We start from the raw sequence: 17,802 nt of genomic DNA on the forward strand, positions 1-17,802 counted from the left end.
CAAAAATCAGAAAAATTGATTCAGAAACTGAAGTGGTCTCTTAATTTCTTTATCAGAGCTGTATATAAATATTTCAAAAACTTGAAATAAAATACAGGAACCTGCAAGTTTACTAGTTTGGCCCCAATTTGATTGTGCCCATTCCTGCACACACACTAGTGGAATGAGCAGTCCACCACTCAGCTTTTCTCACAGAGGGACCATGAACTCCCTCCAGTCTTTCTCTCTGTTTCTCCCTCTCTCTCTGTAACATGCCTGTGTGACGGAGCTCTTTGTACTGTACTGTTAACGGTGACATCTCGGTGTCACGGTGTCACCCTGAAATGGGTCCCCTCCCACGTCGTAGCCCGAGGCAGACAATGGTCGCCCCCGAAGTGCCGGGCAGCCCGGAGGCCCAGCTGAGCCACGCATTCCCATGAAATCAGAAATTACCGTGGGCCGCTGTGAGGACAGGTCACTGTCTGTCTGTCTGTCTGTCCCAGGCTCCTCCGCAGCCCAGCACGACCCACCGTGAGGGTAAAGACAAAGGATAAATAAAGCTGGAGAGAGGTGGTGCGGGTGGTGAGGGGTTAGCAGAGGTCACCTGGGTTCAGCTGGACGCTCACTCTAAGCAGCAGCAGCAGCCGTCTGATTCATGAGCCTGAGTTTAGATAAAAGCTTTGGATCTGGGTTGACCAAGATAATGCGTTTAAGTTAAATAACAAATTAATAAATAAATAAATAACAAATGTGGCTTTTATTGTGGCTATAACAAATAATGAAATATACCACTTTAAATAATACCTTTTTCCTGATTACTTAATTTACACACCATTTTACTTGACTTACTATCTTTATCTTTGACAGTGTTGTGTAAACTGAGATTTAATGTTTATTTGATGTTTAATTTAACATGATGTCTCTTAATATTAAACTCCTTAATTACGGCAACTTTTAGACTCTTTGGCCCGTTTCTCTGGGCTAGAAATGCGCACTCTCTCCGCTTTTAGACTCTTTGCCCTGTTTTTCTGCGCTAGAAATGCGCACCCTCTCCGCTTTTAGTCTCTTTGCCCTGTTTTTCTGCGCTAGAAATGCGCACTCTCTCCGCTTTTAGTCTCTTTGGCCCGTTTCTGACACCTAGCGTTCAAACTTTGAATCTCACATTATAAAAACCTGCTTAACAGCGGGCCAACTTTCATTCTATTTCTAAAATACCTCGCGGGCCGCTCCAAAAAAGGAAACGGGCCGCAAATTGCCCGCGGGCCGTAGTTTGGACACCCCTGGTGTTAAGCCTTCTTTAGCTTCTATAGGACATGGCAAAAGTCATGGGACACAGTACTACTAGTAATATAGTACACAGGGTACAGGGTCTCAAATCTACATATATGTATTTCAGATGTAGATATTGTCTTTTTACCTTAGGGTTCTCCAGTATTCCAGACTCGTAGCTGTGGGGAATAAAGATTGAGTCAGTCTCTATACAGTACATTACAAACTACAAACCATTCAATGTATTGATTAAGCCATCAGGACATAACTGTTGTAGATTATGAAGCCTAAAGGATACTCCAGCACTGCTCAGTCTAATTTCTCTCTGCTGGATCTGTAGCATACGGTCGATTACCACAAACAATAAACAAAACGCCTCAATCATTTTTCACTACTTAGTAAAAGAATAGAAAAGCTCACCGTTTTGAAACTTGAACAGTAATAGCCAGTGGATATTATGGGAATCATTGCTATCTTACACCCCGTGACCCGTCAACAGTCTATTTTCACGCCTTGCACCCGCGCTGTTAGGGTCAGAGTTTAGGAATAAATCTACACTGAAGAACTCAGTGGTGGTCTGGAAGTGAGGTGTGTTCAGGTACATTCCTTCATAGGAGCTCCACTGACTGATTAAAACCATGACAACAGTCAATCATCAAAGTCCATTCCTATAGGTGCTCCCAGCGCTCATACACCCCCACTCATTAAACACACACAGCAGAGCACAAATCCGACTTTTAACTCAACAATAAACAGAATAAAGAATAAAATAACATTACTGTTCTCTTAAATGAGCTGCTGGTGTATCTTCACAGTGTGAACGAGCAGCTCAGTATCTGTCTCTGCTGAGACGCACAAAAGCGCAGTGCTGTTAAAATACGAACGCGCCAAAGTCAGAGCTCACCTGCCTCTTACAGGGAATGATAACTGGCACACTGGTTAGTTTTTTAAGAAAATTAGTTCATGCCTTTTTAGAGCTGCACAAGGCATTTTTTGTGCCCTCACGATACCAAAGATGCACAAACGCCCTAAATCGAGGTTGGGCAATTTTCCCATTTTCCCATAGAGCCATATTAGAGAAATTGAAGCGGTTTTAGAGGGCCAGACTGAAGGTCTATACAGCTTTTATAACAACTATTTTTATACTTAAAAAAAAAATAAGTAAATAAAACATAACCATGACACAATAAAATGTGGTGGATTATATAACTATTTAATAAAAATGTGATTGCTCAATTTACAAAACTGAACAAACATTTTGCATTGTTTTGACTATAGCACCACAACCTGACATATAATAGCACAAAGACCAGCATCACTTTAACTTAATAAAGAACAGCACATGAAACATTACAGTGATGCAAAGAAAATGTTCAGCGCATAACTATATAAATATTTAACAAATATTTATGAAAAATGTTTTGAAAATGTGCAACATTTACAGTGTTTAAAAACTAGCAGCACTATGAGCTACACAACTTTATACAAAAAATTGTTTTTTTTCAAAAGACCACATAACTTAACTTTATACAAAAATAACCAATGCAATAAGTGCACTGGTACGTTTGTCCTAACACAGTTCTTTTTTGTGTTCAGTGAGAGAAATTTGACCCGTTTTGGGCTTAGACAATTGCATTAAAGTCAGGCTGAATATCTTATGTGGAAATATATATATATATTTTTTCTAAGTTTGATATTCCATTACTCCAAAATGATACAGTATATATCACTTAAAACATAGCTTTTAAATACATGAGAAAGAGAAATTTATGAATTTAGTGTTGTTGTATAATAACCCATTGATTTTCCTTTGTTATAGGACTCAAAACTATTGTCTTTTAACTATTATTACTGGAATCATGCAGAATAATGAGAATAATTTGTAATGTAGTGTGTGCAGCATGTGGTTTTGCACTGTCTTGTTAAAAAAAATAATAAATGCATGCACATCCCTGGAAAGGATGTGTTCCTGAAGGCAGCATACGTTACTCTGAATTATGCTGCATCACAGAAGGTTATTAACATGATCCCGCACCATGACAGACTCTGGCTTTTGGACTTGTTGCTGAGAACAGTCTGTATAAAAAAAACAGTCCTTTTCATCCATCTCTGCCATAAAAGATGAGGAATACTGATTCATCTGACCACAGTACACTGTGTTTCCACTGTGTGATAGAGGACCAATAATGGGTCACAGCAGTTGAATCATTCCACATCATAGAAAGCTAATATTACCACCCACAGTGGACAGTGCAGAGCAGTGGGTGGTGATGATCGTGACTGGCTGCATCTGGCTAGAATTGTCCATATAAAACAGGGTGATAAGGAAAGAAAATATATATAAATTATATATATATATATATAAAATTTGCATCCACATTTAATGCAGGAGCTCCCACACACACATCCCATAGGTCAATGCAGCGTTCTATAGCTTCTATGGCATATGGCAAAAGTCTTGGGACGTGACACTTGTTCCTTGGCATTTCTATGTATAAATGTCAATCTGAAACTAGACTGAGAGCTGCTGGAGTATTCCTTTAAGCATAACATTTCTGATGCTCAGGATTAAGATCTCACCTGATGTGCATGAGGTTGGCGTCCATACTCCAGGGGGCTTTGGGGGTGACGGGTACAGGAATGCCATGTTTCTGAAAGCAGACAGAATGGGATTCTCCAATCAGATCAATTATAGATCTTCTGTTCCTTTATAGTCGTTATAGAGTATCCTCCTGCTCTAGCGGTTGTACAGCAACTACTGTAACAGTGAGGAGCAACAAAGTGGGGCTGTGTATTCGCCAGCCAAAACTCGCCAGGCAATAGAACATCAATATACAGGAATTACAATTCAATATATGGCCATATATCGTGATACTGTAAGCAAGGCCATATACTGCAATTGCAATAGGTCTGAAATATGGTTATCATGACAGGCCCAGGTTAAATAGAATATAAATACAGAAATGATCATGATTTTTAATCATGAAGGCATTTCATTTAATATGTAGCTCTCAGAAATTAGAGGCCGATGCTACAAATATTGAGACTAAACTATGGAGAGGAATTAGTGCCAAAATGGATTGCACAAAACGGATGTTTTTTTTCTCAATTACATGCTGAATAAATGCTGAAATGAAATGCAAAATCACTATTGTTTTTCAATAAAGTGATCAAGTGCAGTGAAGTGTAATATAATCATTTATATTTAAATATCCACTATAAACACTCACGTCTTAAGAGGAACAAGTGCTATTGATCGCAGTTAATCGCAGAATATTCTTGTAATAAATCGGATTACATTACTTAAACAATTGACACCACTATTAGAAATATGATTGAAAGAGGCTTGACTATTGTAAAGACCGTCGTTTCACTGCAAACAGAACTGTGGAAGATAAAAAGAAAGAAAGACCTGAACACACGTGATTTTCTCCACTTGAAAAACTTCACTGGGAATGGACTAATAGCAAATAACGTAAAATATTTTTTCATTAGTGAAGCCAATAGATAAAAAGAAAAGTTACTCAGATTAATCAAATATTCTTATTGCTTATATATATATATATATATATATATATATATATATATATATATATATATATATATATATATATATATATATATAAATAAAATAATAAATAATGTAGGATTGCCAAAATATACATTTTATTTATGAGTGATGTCAACTGTTTGTGATTGATCACAACAATAAACTGTGATTAATTGTGACTAAAATTGTGACACAGTTTAAAGCTAAGCGGTTACTTCCAAGTACACCACACCACTTCAGCATTTTATTATACTATACGTATTATAATATATCAGGGTAGTTTTTATGCTTTGTTTTAAAATTATTTAAATATTTAAATTGTGCTGAGAAAAAGTTCAAACACAAGGAAGCTCTGTAGTATAAAATAATTCATTTACATTAAATAATTAGCATTCAGATATTAAATCACATGCATTAATGCATTAACATTGACAGTGCTAATTTTTATATTCCACAGACATTTTTTTGCCTCTGGAGATAAGAGGTTTTTTTTGTGATAGTGTCAAAATATACACATTGGTGTACCTCTGCATACTCCATGAGGTCCTTCCTTCCCCGGAAACGGTTGTAAAACTCTGGGATCCTCCATGGAGCAATGATCTGAGATTGAATAGAAGAAAATAGAATTTGGTAATAAAATTGAGATAAAACCTAAATGTACATCTTTAAATATGAGTTTATGGAGGATATAAAGATTCTTTACTGAAGGAAATCATTCAGTACCCACCTTCACTTCAGGGTAGAGAGCGTAGCAGGTCAGCTCAAACCGAATTTGGTCATTACCCTTTAAACAAACAGTAAAAAGTAAATAAATATCATTATTATCATTAGTATATTAAAATATCACAAACTTTCACATACAAAAAAAAAATCTGACCCAGGTTATACTGAAGTTATACTGCAGTGTGTGTCTCCCTCTAGTGGCAAATCAAACACAATCTCTGATCCACCTCTTACTTTAAATTATGTAACTTAACCAAATGTATGTCTTAGGTAATTACATGAGTAAACAAGACCTGTTATTAAAGTTGTTATTAAGTTTGGAGGTTTATCTCTAATTTGCACAACATGTCAGAACATTTCTGCAGTGAAATGCTTGTGGTGAGACTCAGGAAAAAAAAACATTCTACAACACTGATATATATAGCTATAACTACATATAACAAATAAAATAAAAATATACTAATTATACAGCTTTGGAAAAAATAAGAGACCACTTCATTTTCTGAATCAGTTTTTCTGATTCTGCTATTTATAGGTTTATGTTTGAGTAAAATAAACATTTTTTATTCTATAAACGACAGACAACATTTCTCCCAAATTCCAAATGAAAATATTGTCATTTAGAGCATTTATTTGCAGAAAATGGGAAATGGCTGAAATAATAAAGAGTTTTAAGAGTTCAGAAATCAATATTTGGTGGAACAACCCTGGTTTTAAATCACAGTTTTTTTATGCATCTTGGCATCATGTTCTCCTCCACCAGTCTTACACACTGCTTTTGGATAACTTTATGCTGCTTTACTCCTGGTGCAAAAATTCAAGCAGTTCAGCTTGGTGGTTTGATGGCTTGTGATCATCCATCTTCCTCTTGATTATATTCCAGAGGTTTTTAATTTGTTAAAATCAAAGAAACTCATCATTTTTAAGTGCTCTCTTATTTTTTCCAGAGCTGTATATATATGTACTAGTGCATCGCAAAAAATAGAATTTCATTTAAAAATTACTTTATTTCAGTAATTCAGTTCAAAATGTGAAACTCCCATATTATATAGATGTATTAAACACACAGAGTCGTCTATTTTAAGCGTTCCAAGTGTGCCAGGTCCTGCTGGAAGATGAAATCCGCATCTCTATAAAAGATGTCAACAGAGGGAAGCAGGAAGTGCTGTAAGATTTTGTGGGAAAACAAAACTGCACTGACTTTAGACTTGATAATAAAACACAGTGGATCAACACCAGCAGATGACATGTCTCTCCAAACCATCACTGATTGGTGGAAACTTCACACTAGACCTCGAGCAGTTTGAACTGTGTGTCTCTCCACTCTTCCTCCAGACTCTGATCCCTTGATTTACAAATGAAATGTAAAATTTACTGATAATCAGTGATGGTTTGGAGAGACATGTCATCTGCTGGTGTTGATCCACTGTGTTTTATTATCAAGTCTAAAGTCAGTGCAGTTTTGTTTTCCCACAAACTCTTACAGCACTTCATGCTTCCCTCTGCTACTGACAACTATTATGGATTTCATTTTCCAGCAGGACTTGGCACACTGCCACTATTTACTGCATATGAACCTGTAATTAATAATCAAAAAAGTAGAACTACTATGACGTTCACTGACCTTCCCTGTGGCCCCATGAGAGACAAATTGCGCCCCCTCCTGGCGGGCGATCTGAACCTGCCGCCGGGCGATGCACGGCCTGGCGATGGAGGTGCCCAGCAGGTAGCGGTCCTCATACATAGCGTTGGCCTGAACTGACGGCCAGATAAACTCCTCCACAAACTCGGAGCGCAGGTCCTCAATAAACACCTGCCAGTGAACAAAAAAAGGATATGAAGTATAATTTACACTAATGATCAACATTTACAAAAGCTTCAACTTTTTAAAGTGTTTTTTTGTGATGTCATAATATTATTATTTTTATTTTCACAAGAATTAAAAAAAATGTGCCTTGTGCCTGGTATAAAGTACCAGTCAAAAGTTCTGACATCTTAAATTCAGTGTTTTTTCATTATTTTAAATGGCTCTGCATTTTAGATTAATAAGAAAAACATATGGAATTAAATAGTAAAACAAGAAAAAGTTTTAAACAAACCAGAATATATATTTTTTTATTTTAGATTCTTTAAAGTAGCATCTCATGCTTAGATTAGACATTTTTGAACATCTTGGCTGGATTTTCTCAGTCAGTTTTATGAGGTAAAGTCACCTGGAATTCAGGCTTTCACTTAACAGCTGTGTTGAACTCATCAAGAGTTAATTACTTGAAATTCTTGTCTCTTAATGTGTTTGAGAGCATCAGTTGTAAAGTAGTGAAGAGGTAGAGTTACAGGTATACAGTGAATAGTGAATATTTGAGTAATGTTCTAATACATATTATGAGAAGAAATACTTAAATAAGAAAAGAGAAAAATACTTTTTTAATGCAGTCCCAAAAAAGAACATTAAAAATGGTAGGATGAAACTGGCTCTCATCAGGACCGCCCGAGGAAAGGACGAGCAAGAGTTACCTCTGTTGTACAGGATAAGTTTATTAGAGTTACCAGCCTCAGATTTCACATGTTAACAGCTATGTTAACAGATAAGAGCATCTAAATATTTCTTCATAGAGTATTTTAGTTTTTTTTTAAACATTTAAGTTACTAAACTTCAGTAGTCATTTGCAATGTAGGAAAAAAATGAGAAAAAAAAACATGGGAAACTTTTGACTGGTAATGTTTATATATGTAATGTACATCTTTTGCAGTTTTATAACAAGTCAACACTGTGATGTAACAGTTTTGGGGTTTGGGAATCGGCCCATTTTTCCAGTCTGTTCTGGTTCTGTCTGATTTTTTTTTTTTTTTGTAAGAGGAACAGCAGAACAATGTTTGATGTTCACAGTTTATTATTTCCACATACTGAACAGTAATTATAAACTATAACAAGATCCATTCACAGTTTGAGCTTTTACATTACCTTCTTGGCTCCGAGACTCTCAGCTTTCTTCCTGGCTGCTTCAAAGTCTTCATCCTGACCGATGTTGGCCTGCAGACAGAAGAACAGACAGCAGCACTGAGCAATCAATCATTTCTTCCTTACTTTTAAATCATTTAACTCTACTGTGTAATGGATCCAGGCCCAGGTTGACCTCTGATCAGTGTCTGAGAGTTTAACTTACTGCAGTTTAATATAATAACACTTGTCGTCTGACTGAACAGCAGATACACATTTTTTCCTAAGTAAAACATCAGCTTTCACCTGATGACTAAACAGGTCAGGTCTCACATCCAGACCAGAGACCCAAAGTTAAAAGCTTCCATTCTCTTCTGGAGACTCAGTGAAATGAAGGGTATTATAAGCATGTTAATGGTAAAACATGAATCTAGCTGGTTTCTACAGTTTCTACCACCATGACCTGAATCATACCAGCTTATCTGTTAAACAAGGTGGTGGGGGTGTTTGGGTGTACTATTCATATTTCCCTTTCCATGTACAATTACAGCTTACACTGAAATTGAAATGTTCTCACCATCAGAAAACAAATTATAACATAGAAAATTAGGTGTAAAACTTCACAGTTCAAATTATATAAAAAAAATACACTGCCTGACAAAAAAAATGGATTTAAAATGGGTTTAACAAAGCAAATGATGTGGGGTTGCTGCAGGGAGCATGAGACATCATTTTCACACAGACCTTAACCCCATTGAGAATCTTTGGGATGTGCTGGAGAAGACTTTATTCAGCAGTACAACACTGGATTGAAATAAATCTAGTAACATTGCAGAAGCTTATTGAAACAATGCCATCGTGAATGTGTGCTGCAATCAAAGCTAAAGAGGTCAAATGTAATATTAGTGTGTGTACACTTTATTTTGGCCAGGCAGTGTGTATATATATATATATATATATATATATATATAATGTAGGTATATATATATATATATATATATATATATATATATATATATATATATATATATATATATATATATATATATATATATATATACCTACATTATATATATATATATATATATATATATATATATATATATATATATATATATATATATATATATATTTATTATATATTATGATCCCCCTAATGTGGAAAAACAAAAAATGAAAAGGGATTTTTCTTAGTTTTTTACTTTTTTGTTTGTATTTTTCTACGTTTATGATTTTTCCTGATCGTAAATCCAGATTTTTAAAACTGATTGCTTAATCAAACCTAGACTTTTGTTGCAATATTTGCGAGTTTTATACTTATTATATTTTGTATTTTTCCTAAAGTTCAGATTTTGAGAGGAAAATTAGCTTTAAACAGTCAGAAAATGTAACTGCTAAAAGTTACACTGACCTTTACGGGTCAGCCCTGTCCACATGTATTGTCTCTGGAAATTTTGAAAAAAGATAGTTTACAAGACTTTTTGAAAACTCTTGCCACGGTGGGGATGTGAAAACTCTGTTCCAAGTATTGTCATGTGGACAATCAAATAACTAATCACAAAAGATCTTCTATAGACTGAACTACAACATCTACATCTACATGCAGATAGCACTAGAGCTCAGATTTTGACATAAAAATACATTTAAATACAATTCTATTACACTATTACAGTATAATGCTCCGTTTAGATTAGAAAACGTTATTCCATGACTCGTCTATTACACTACATAGGGAGTAGTGTGTTATTTGGGATTAAACCTCTATCTTAATGGTTTGATGTCGTCTCACTTGAGCTACGAGCTACAATTAATCTATCAAATCACCCCATACAGGGCAATAACATTCATGCAAGCTTTTTTGTATGAATACTTATATTAATATTTTGTGTTTCTTACTATTTAACTTATCTTAAACATATTCAATGATGCTGAGGTCTGGATATTGGGGTGCTCAGCCCATTGTTCTGAGAGTAACAGCTCTCAAAGCTTCTGCAGTCTGACTGTGTCTGATATATTCTTCTTTCTGCCATGAGACTAAAATACATTTTTTAGATCTGAAGCCACATTGGGGCTTGATTTTCTCCCTTATTCTGTAAAGAAATGAAAGCCAAATTCTGTTAGCCTGTAGCAGTGTTGGGTTTTTTTTTTCAGGTCTTGCAGGGGAATGTCTGGGTTTCATCTCATGTTTTTTTTTTATAATTTATTTTGACTTCCTCTCAACTTATGCAAGCAGGTTACCCAACATCTGACCTTTAAATAGAAATTAAATAAATGAAGATGACAGTCTGACTTTTACTTTTACACAGAAATGTATGTTTTAGCAACATTTAATTATTTGATTATTAGTTAAACACACATTTTATGGACACTCAGTCATTTTTGCACTCAATTTAGCTGTGAAATATTTTAATGGCTATGGAAATTATAGTACTATTACAGCGCCACCTGCTGGTGGAGACTTGGTGTTTACAGGTGTCCTTTAAATCACCCATATCGAGAACAAAATATGTAGTTACGCAATCAAGTTGAGCTCTCTCTTGATTTGTCCCCGGGGCGGTGATGAGCTCAAGAGGAACTAAGATTATGGATGGTTATGTAACATTATTCCCGTAATCAATTCCTGTGGTTATAATCAAGCACCTGAACATAACTCTTACTCATCACCACTTCTATAAAGCTGTGATGTTCTCCAAAACCAGGCTGGCATGTTGAAGCGAGATAATGACTCTACACTCTTTAGAGGGCCAGACTAATATACTTAGCTTTGTTTCTGCCCAATACATATGTACTCTAGGCCTTTACAGCATTATATATAAAAAAAAGAGTAAATGAAAAATTACAATTATAAAATAAAAATGTGGTGGATTCTATAGTTTTAATTTAATAAACATGTGATGGTTCAGAAAAACTGTAAATATTTTGCATTGTTTTGACTAGCTGAATAGCACTTTTTCAAAAGACCAGCATCGCTTTCACTTAATAAAGAACAGTAATTTAAACACAACAGCGATGCAATAAAAAATGTTGAGCACATAACTATATTTAACTATATTTAACAGTTTACTAGCAGCACTATCAGCTGCACAAAACAGCATCATATAACTTTATACAAAAAAATGCAATAATTGCATTTGTATGTTAGTTCTACCTCAGTTTTTTTTTGTGTTCGGTGAGAGAAATCTAGCCTGTTTTGGGCTTAAACAAGTGCGTTAAAGTGCAATATGATAACCCTTTGATTTTATGTTTTAAAGAACTCCAAATTATTGCATTATTTTTCAGTATTATTACTGGAAACATCCATAATGGATACAATTAACAGTGTTCAAGACTTTTGTGGTATCATTTGATTAAAATTTACTTATTTTATAGGACTACAAACATTTCAAGCACTGATCTACAGGTAGGTAGTTGTGTTTCTGGTGTGTATTTGATTATTAGCCCTGGTTAAATCATGTTTATTTAGCTGTAAAATTCTTTTCTGTTCTATTTTCAGTCTTTCACTTTGCAGGGGGCTACCGTAATACACCGTTTAGACGTGCAATCAGTGCGTATAGCACGACTGAGCTTTTTTTTTTATAAGTAACTACGGTGCTAAGAGCTATCTTGAAAGCTTTCTAAGACATTTAAGTGAAGTGCACTGACCGGGCTGAAAAACGGACTGGCTTCAAAATAAAAGCCGTCTAGCTGTTTTTGGTGCACCTATCACAGTACCAGGTGGATTTTACACACACACAATGCCCAGGTCCGCTCTACACAATAGAGCAGCTATAGAGTATAGGACAGTGAGGACACCTAATCCACTCATACCAGCACAACACACACTGTATTACTAAGAGTTACTCATCACCACTCCTGAATTACACAATAATCCTTAATGACCTAACTTAATCCTCTTTAAGGAAATAAATGAAGGAAACAAAAAGTCATTACAGGAACAAAGAGCAGAGCTACATCTCATTCTTCTGGCTCATCTGGCATCAGATTTTAACCGAGGCGTGCAGTGGCATGCGGCTACTTTCAGGTCCTCCAAAACTGGCCTGGCATGTTGATGACAAACAAGCGATCAAACCATAAAAACCCAGAATTGGCAAAGTGGAAAACTTGATGATGACGGTTATTAAAACAGGAAATAAAAAAAAAGTATGGGAATTTACTGATTGCACAAAACTCTTGCATAATTCAATTGTTTATACGCAAACAAAGCAACTGTCTGTGGTCTGACGAGAAATGACTATACAATTCTTCACAATGGCACGCAAAGTCATGGGATGGCAGTGTGTAAAATGATCATGTAATGTTATCTCATGGGAAAGGCATGGGAAAGGTTTATTTTGATTCAAGAAAATGAATAAGCAAACCTGAATAGAACCACGCTGATATCACCCCTTACCCGTCAACCCCGACCAGAGCCCCACCCAAAAGATCAATTGATGAAACACCATTTTAGTCATTTTAGTAGGATTTGCCTGCAGACTTTGTCTGAGGGAGGGATCTGTACCTATTGTCTGTAAAGACTGCTTCTATCGCAGTTAAGCATGAACTACAGGGGTTGGACAATCATACTGAAACACCTGGTTTTAGAGCACAATAATTTACTGTCCTGGCGGACAGTTCTGGTGGAAACAGGAGAGTTGAGGTGTTATGTTTTTTTTATGTGGTTTTATGTTTTTTGATACAATCCAGGTTAGCAACCAAACATCCCTTTCAGACAGCTTCCTCGTGTCCACAGTTAATCCTGTTGGATGTGGCTTGTCCTTTTTGGTGGTATCTCACTGACATTACCCTGGATACCGTGGCTCTTGATACATCACAAAGACTCGCTGTCTTGGTCACAGATGCGCCAGCAAGATGTGCACCAACAATTTGGTAAACATGGGGCGAGGCCAGCAACAGCTTATTCACATAAAAGTGACAGAGCCTCTAAACGGCTCATTCTGAAATGAAGTGAAACTGGTAGGAATAGAGCTGGTGAGATTCTTTATGTGAGACTGATATTAAACCACTCATGATGTCCTGGTTTACACCTAGATTTACCCAATTTATGCACAAACTTCTGAGATTTCGCTGGAATTACCCTTCAAGAACTCTCCTATTGTTGTTCAGCTAAAACCACTCAGATAAGAATGCACTATTGTTCTCTGTTGGCTTTGCAGGGTTTTAGAGTGTCATTACTCTTCTGAAGGTGCTGATTCTGGTGAGATTCAGGACTTCAGAGAATTCCGCCCAGAGCCGTGAACATGCGGCCGGGACTCAGGCAAGGAAAACAGTGGGAATGAACGTGTCTGATCTGCACACGTCTGATCTGCGTTACTCTAAAGCTCAAAAGCCCCTGAAACGCCAGCGGCTGCGAAACCCCCGATTCCGGCCTTTTATGAGTTACTCAGTGTGCAGCCAGGCAGAGGAGAGAAAGTGCTGTGCGGGCAAATCTCCACCAGACTGGGATGAAAGCAGGGCCTAATCTACACATACGCACTGTAAAATATACACTACTCAAATTAAAACTCAACCCAGAGGGGTTAAACTAGGGTTAAACTGTGGATCAGGAAAAACCTGATATGAAGGTGCCAAAAAAATAAGAGACCACTTAAAAATATTGATAATATATTCAAGAGGAAGATGGATGATCACAAGCCATCAAACCAAACTGAACTGCTTGAATTTTTGCATCAGGAGTAAAGCAGCATAAAGTTATCCAAAAGCAGTGTGTAAGACTGGTGGAGGAGAACATGATGCCAAGATGCATGAAAACTGTGATTAAAAACAGGGTTATTCCACCAAATATGGATTTCTGAACTCTTAAAACTTTATGAATATGAACTTGTTTTCTTTGCATTCTTTAAGGTTTTCCGCAAATAAATGCTCTAAATGACGATATTTTTATTTGGAATTTGCGAGAAATGTTGTTCGTAGTTTATAGAATAAAACACCAATGTTCATTTTACTCAAACATAAACCTATAAATAGCAAAATCAGAGAAACTCATTCAGAAACTGAAGTGATCTCTTCATTTTTTCCAGAGCTGTACATGTCCTAATCCCAATTTTGACTACAATAATATTATCTGCCTTATAATTTTTTGTTTATATATTCTATGTATTTAAAATAAAGAAGCACATTATGCAGAAAGTAAGGATTAAAAATCATATCCGCTAAAAAATCTTTAATTAAATATATTTTAAGGATAAGTCTACAGCTCTCCATACAAATAAAGGCAATTTTATAGTCAATTGAGACAAAGTTTTTAGACAAAGGTTCATTGACATAGGACACTGTAACTTAAAATGTTGATGCTACGTAGGATTGTAGAATAGATGGATCTCAGTGTTTTAGGAAGCCCTCAGTGTGTCTATGTTACCTTCTGGCTCTCTCCATTTAATAAGGCTGCACAATGAACAAATGCGTCATTTAATCACATTTGCCTGCAGTCTGAACACTGTCAAATGTTGCCTGATCACAATGTGAGATTTGACTGTTAAGCATGGTGGTGGGAGCATTATGTTCTCAGGCTGTTTTGATGTTAGTGGAACTGGTAAAGTGTACAAAGTTGATGTAATTATAAAGGATATTTTACAGAATTAACATTTACATTAAAATATATTTCACTGTAATGTTCTGTTTTAAATCACAAGTGATTTCTTGTGATCTTGTGATAAGTTGTTTTGTTGAGATAATTTATTCCAGAAGAACCTGTTCAAACTACAGACTACAGTCAAGAGGAAATCTGATAGATATGCTTCAGAAACTTCAGACAGTTGGTTAGAAGAACTTTAAGGAAGTTAGATATTGTCTATAAACAGGTGTGATTAGGTTATAATTAGGTTAACGGGTGGGGCTTTACAGTAGATGCACCTACCAGGTATGTGATGACATCATAGCCCTGCTCCTTCAGCCACACCAAAATGCAGGAGGTGTCCAGTCCTCCGCTGTAGGCCAGAACCACAGTGCCCTTCGACGACATCTTCTCCAAACTTGTGGGCTTATAAAAACAAACTAAAACAAAAAAAAAGAAAAGAAAAAAACAATGAAAAAAAAAATACATTATAGTTATAAAATGTTTTTAGCATCAAAAAAGCTTTAAATATTGTGATGCACAATCATCATTCAACCTGAATAATATTGCACATCACTTTGAAGCATGGTGGTGGTAGCATCATGATCATGTTTTGCCACTTTGAAACTCATATATTATACACAGGGTGATCTATTTTAGGCGATTATTTATTTTATTGTTGATTACAGCTTACGGCTGCTTGAGGTCTAGAGTGAAGTTTCCACCAATCAGTGATGGTTTTGAGAGACATGTCATCTGCTGGTGTTGATCCACTGTGTTTTATTATCAAGTCTAAAGTCAGTGCAGTTTTGTTTTACCACAAAATCTTACAGCACATCATGCTTCCCTCTACTACTGACAACTTTTATGGAGATGTGGATTTTATTTTCCAGCAGGAGCTGGCACACTGCCCACACTGACAAAAGTACCAACTGGTCTTATCTAGTTATATAACTAGATACTGATTTTTGGGTTTTCATTGGCTGAAAGCCATAATCATCAACAATAAAAGATATAAACTCTGTGTGAAATACATCTATATAATATGAGTTTTACATTTTACCTAAATTAATATAATAAATTATCTTTTCAATGATACTCAATTTTTGAGGTGCGATAGTAAGTTACAGATAATCAGTGGTATACATGATGTTAATCCTTCTGATCAGTTTCTTTTTAATGCATTTCCTTAACTTATCTGTGATGAGATTTGTATTATGGCATTGTTAAGCTACAACAAAATTAGAAAATAAATTGTATAGCTTTTGTGGATCAAACTCCACATAAGAGACCAATTAAAAAAAGTTTAACTGAAAATATAAAATACACACAATCAGTGTAAAACAGTGTATACATTTATATTGTCATTTTCTATTTCATTCTCATAATTACATTTCTATCTGCATAGAGACTGCAAAGGAAAATTAGTATAAAATTGCCTAAATTACTCTAAAATAATGATGTTAATCAATGTTATATTATGTGTTATATTATCCCTGTTAGCTAATTAAAGCAAATTGATTGTGAGAGAAAATTTAGGGTTTGTAAAATGCTGTGATTTGTTTAAAATCTTGTATTTTTACAGAACTAGACTTTCTTTTATAAACATTCAATAATTTATACAGCTGTTCTGGATCAAACTGAGATAAAAAAAAAAAACACTGAAAACAGATTAAATGCTCATTTCCCAAAGCTAACTGAATTAATTAGATTATTTTCCTCATCTACAATCATTAATTGGGAGCTATATGAGATTATTCCAGTCTGTTCCACTGTTTTCTCCTCATGTATCAGTGTTTAAATCAGATCTACAGCTCTAATTCACTCTATTTCTGACCTGAACTGTAATATAAAGGAGAAAACAGCAGCAGTCTGAACAATACAGTACACAGTTTAAACAGCTCCAGGCCTGGAAACATGATAAACACAGCGGGATTAATAATACAGAGCTGTATAAGATTATAAACACTCACCCGGTTCACTGTAAACGTGTTTTCTGAAGAGAAATCAGCGCTGAATTCAGTCTTTTCTACTCGAACTGCGCACCGCGTGCTCCTATATAAATATACTCATACACACACACCGACAGAGCGCACAACTACAGCCAGCCAATCACAGCACGTCTTACAGCTGGAGGGGCGTGGCTAGACAGTCGCTTTTCAGCGCTGCCCAATGATGTAATACGTATTAAAAATTGCATTAGGATACATTTTACAGCAGGGATGGGCAACTTCCATGATGGAGAGGGCCACATTTTTTTCAGCATGACCATTGGAGGGCCACATGACCTCGCACTTCAAATAATTGAATATGAAAAACGCTTTTCAATAAGAACAAATTTTATATGAATTTATATCTGTATGTTTACAGCACCAACATTTATCAACAACTATTTTCTGCATATTAATGCATTTTAATACGGCAAAAGACAAACCGTTTGCTTAAAAAAAGTGCAAAAAGGAAGTCCTTCATGTCAAAGAACAAAAAGTTTGCTTAAAAAACTGATTGCAAATACAGTAGTTCCTCTGTGTAAAATAAGTTCATTATAACAAGTCCTTCATAAGCAACAAGGACAAAACATTTGCTTATAAAAGTGCAAAAGGCATTTGAACTCATTTATAACAAAGAACAAAAAAGATTTAAAAACTGATTGCAAATAGCTCATTCAATAATAGCAGAAAACTAGACCACAGAGGCCCAACATTTATTGAAGCTAATGAGAGAGCTGTGGTTTGGCCTGCTGGCTCACAATGGACTGGATGTCAATGTCAATTTTCGTGGTTGTTTGGCAGC

The 17,802-nt window shown here is 35.6% G+C and overlaps 1 protein-coding gene across 1 annotated transcript in view; it reads right to left on the reverse strand.

Moving 5' to 3' along the window:
• Positions 1–17,097, reverse strand: part of ass1 (argininosuccinate synthase 1) — a 60,300-nt gene extending 43,203 nt beyond the window's left edge. Inside the window, exons 1-8 of the mRNA XM_049486384.1 lie at positions 16,983–17,097; positions 15,313–15,449; positions 8,484–8,552; positions 7,146–7,334; positions 5,526–5,582; positions 5,324–5,398; positions 3,829–3,899; positions 1,397–1,427 (exon numbers count right to left, since the gene is read on the reverse strand). Of these exons, the coding sequence (XP_049342341.1) occupies positions 1,397–1,427; positions 3,829–3,899; positions 5,324–5,398; positions 5,526–5,582; positions 7,146–7,334; positions 8,484–8,552; positions 15,313–15,417 (597 nt within the window). The 5' untranslated portion in view covers positions 15,418–15,449; positions 16,983–17,097. The remainder of the gene's footprint in view (positions 1–1,396; positions 1,428–3,828; positions 3,900–5,323; positions 5,399–5,525; positions 5,583–7,145; positions 7,335–8,483; positions 8,553–15,312; positions 15,450–16,982) is intronic.
• Between the last annotated feature and the right edge of the window lie 705 nt (positions 17,098–17,802).

Source organism: Astyanax mexicanus, chromosome 1, assembly GCF_023375975.1.
Source record: "Astyanax mexicanus isolate ESR-SI-001 chromosome 1, AstMex3_surface, whole genome shotgun sequence".
NCBI lineage: Eukaryota > Metazoa > Chordata > Actinopteri > Characiformes > Acestrorhamphidae > Astyanax > Astyanax mexicanus.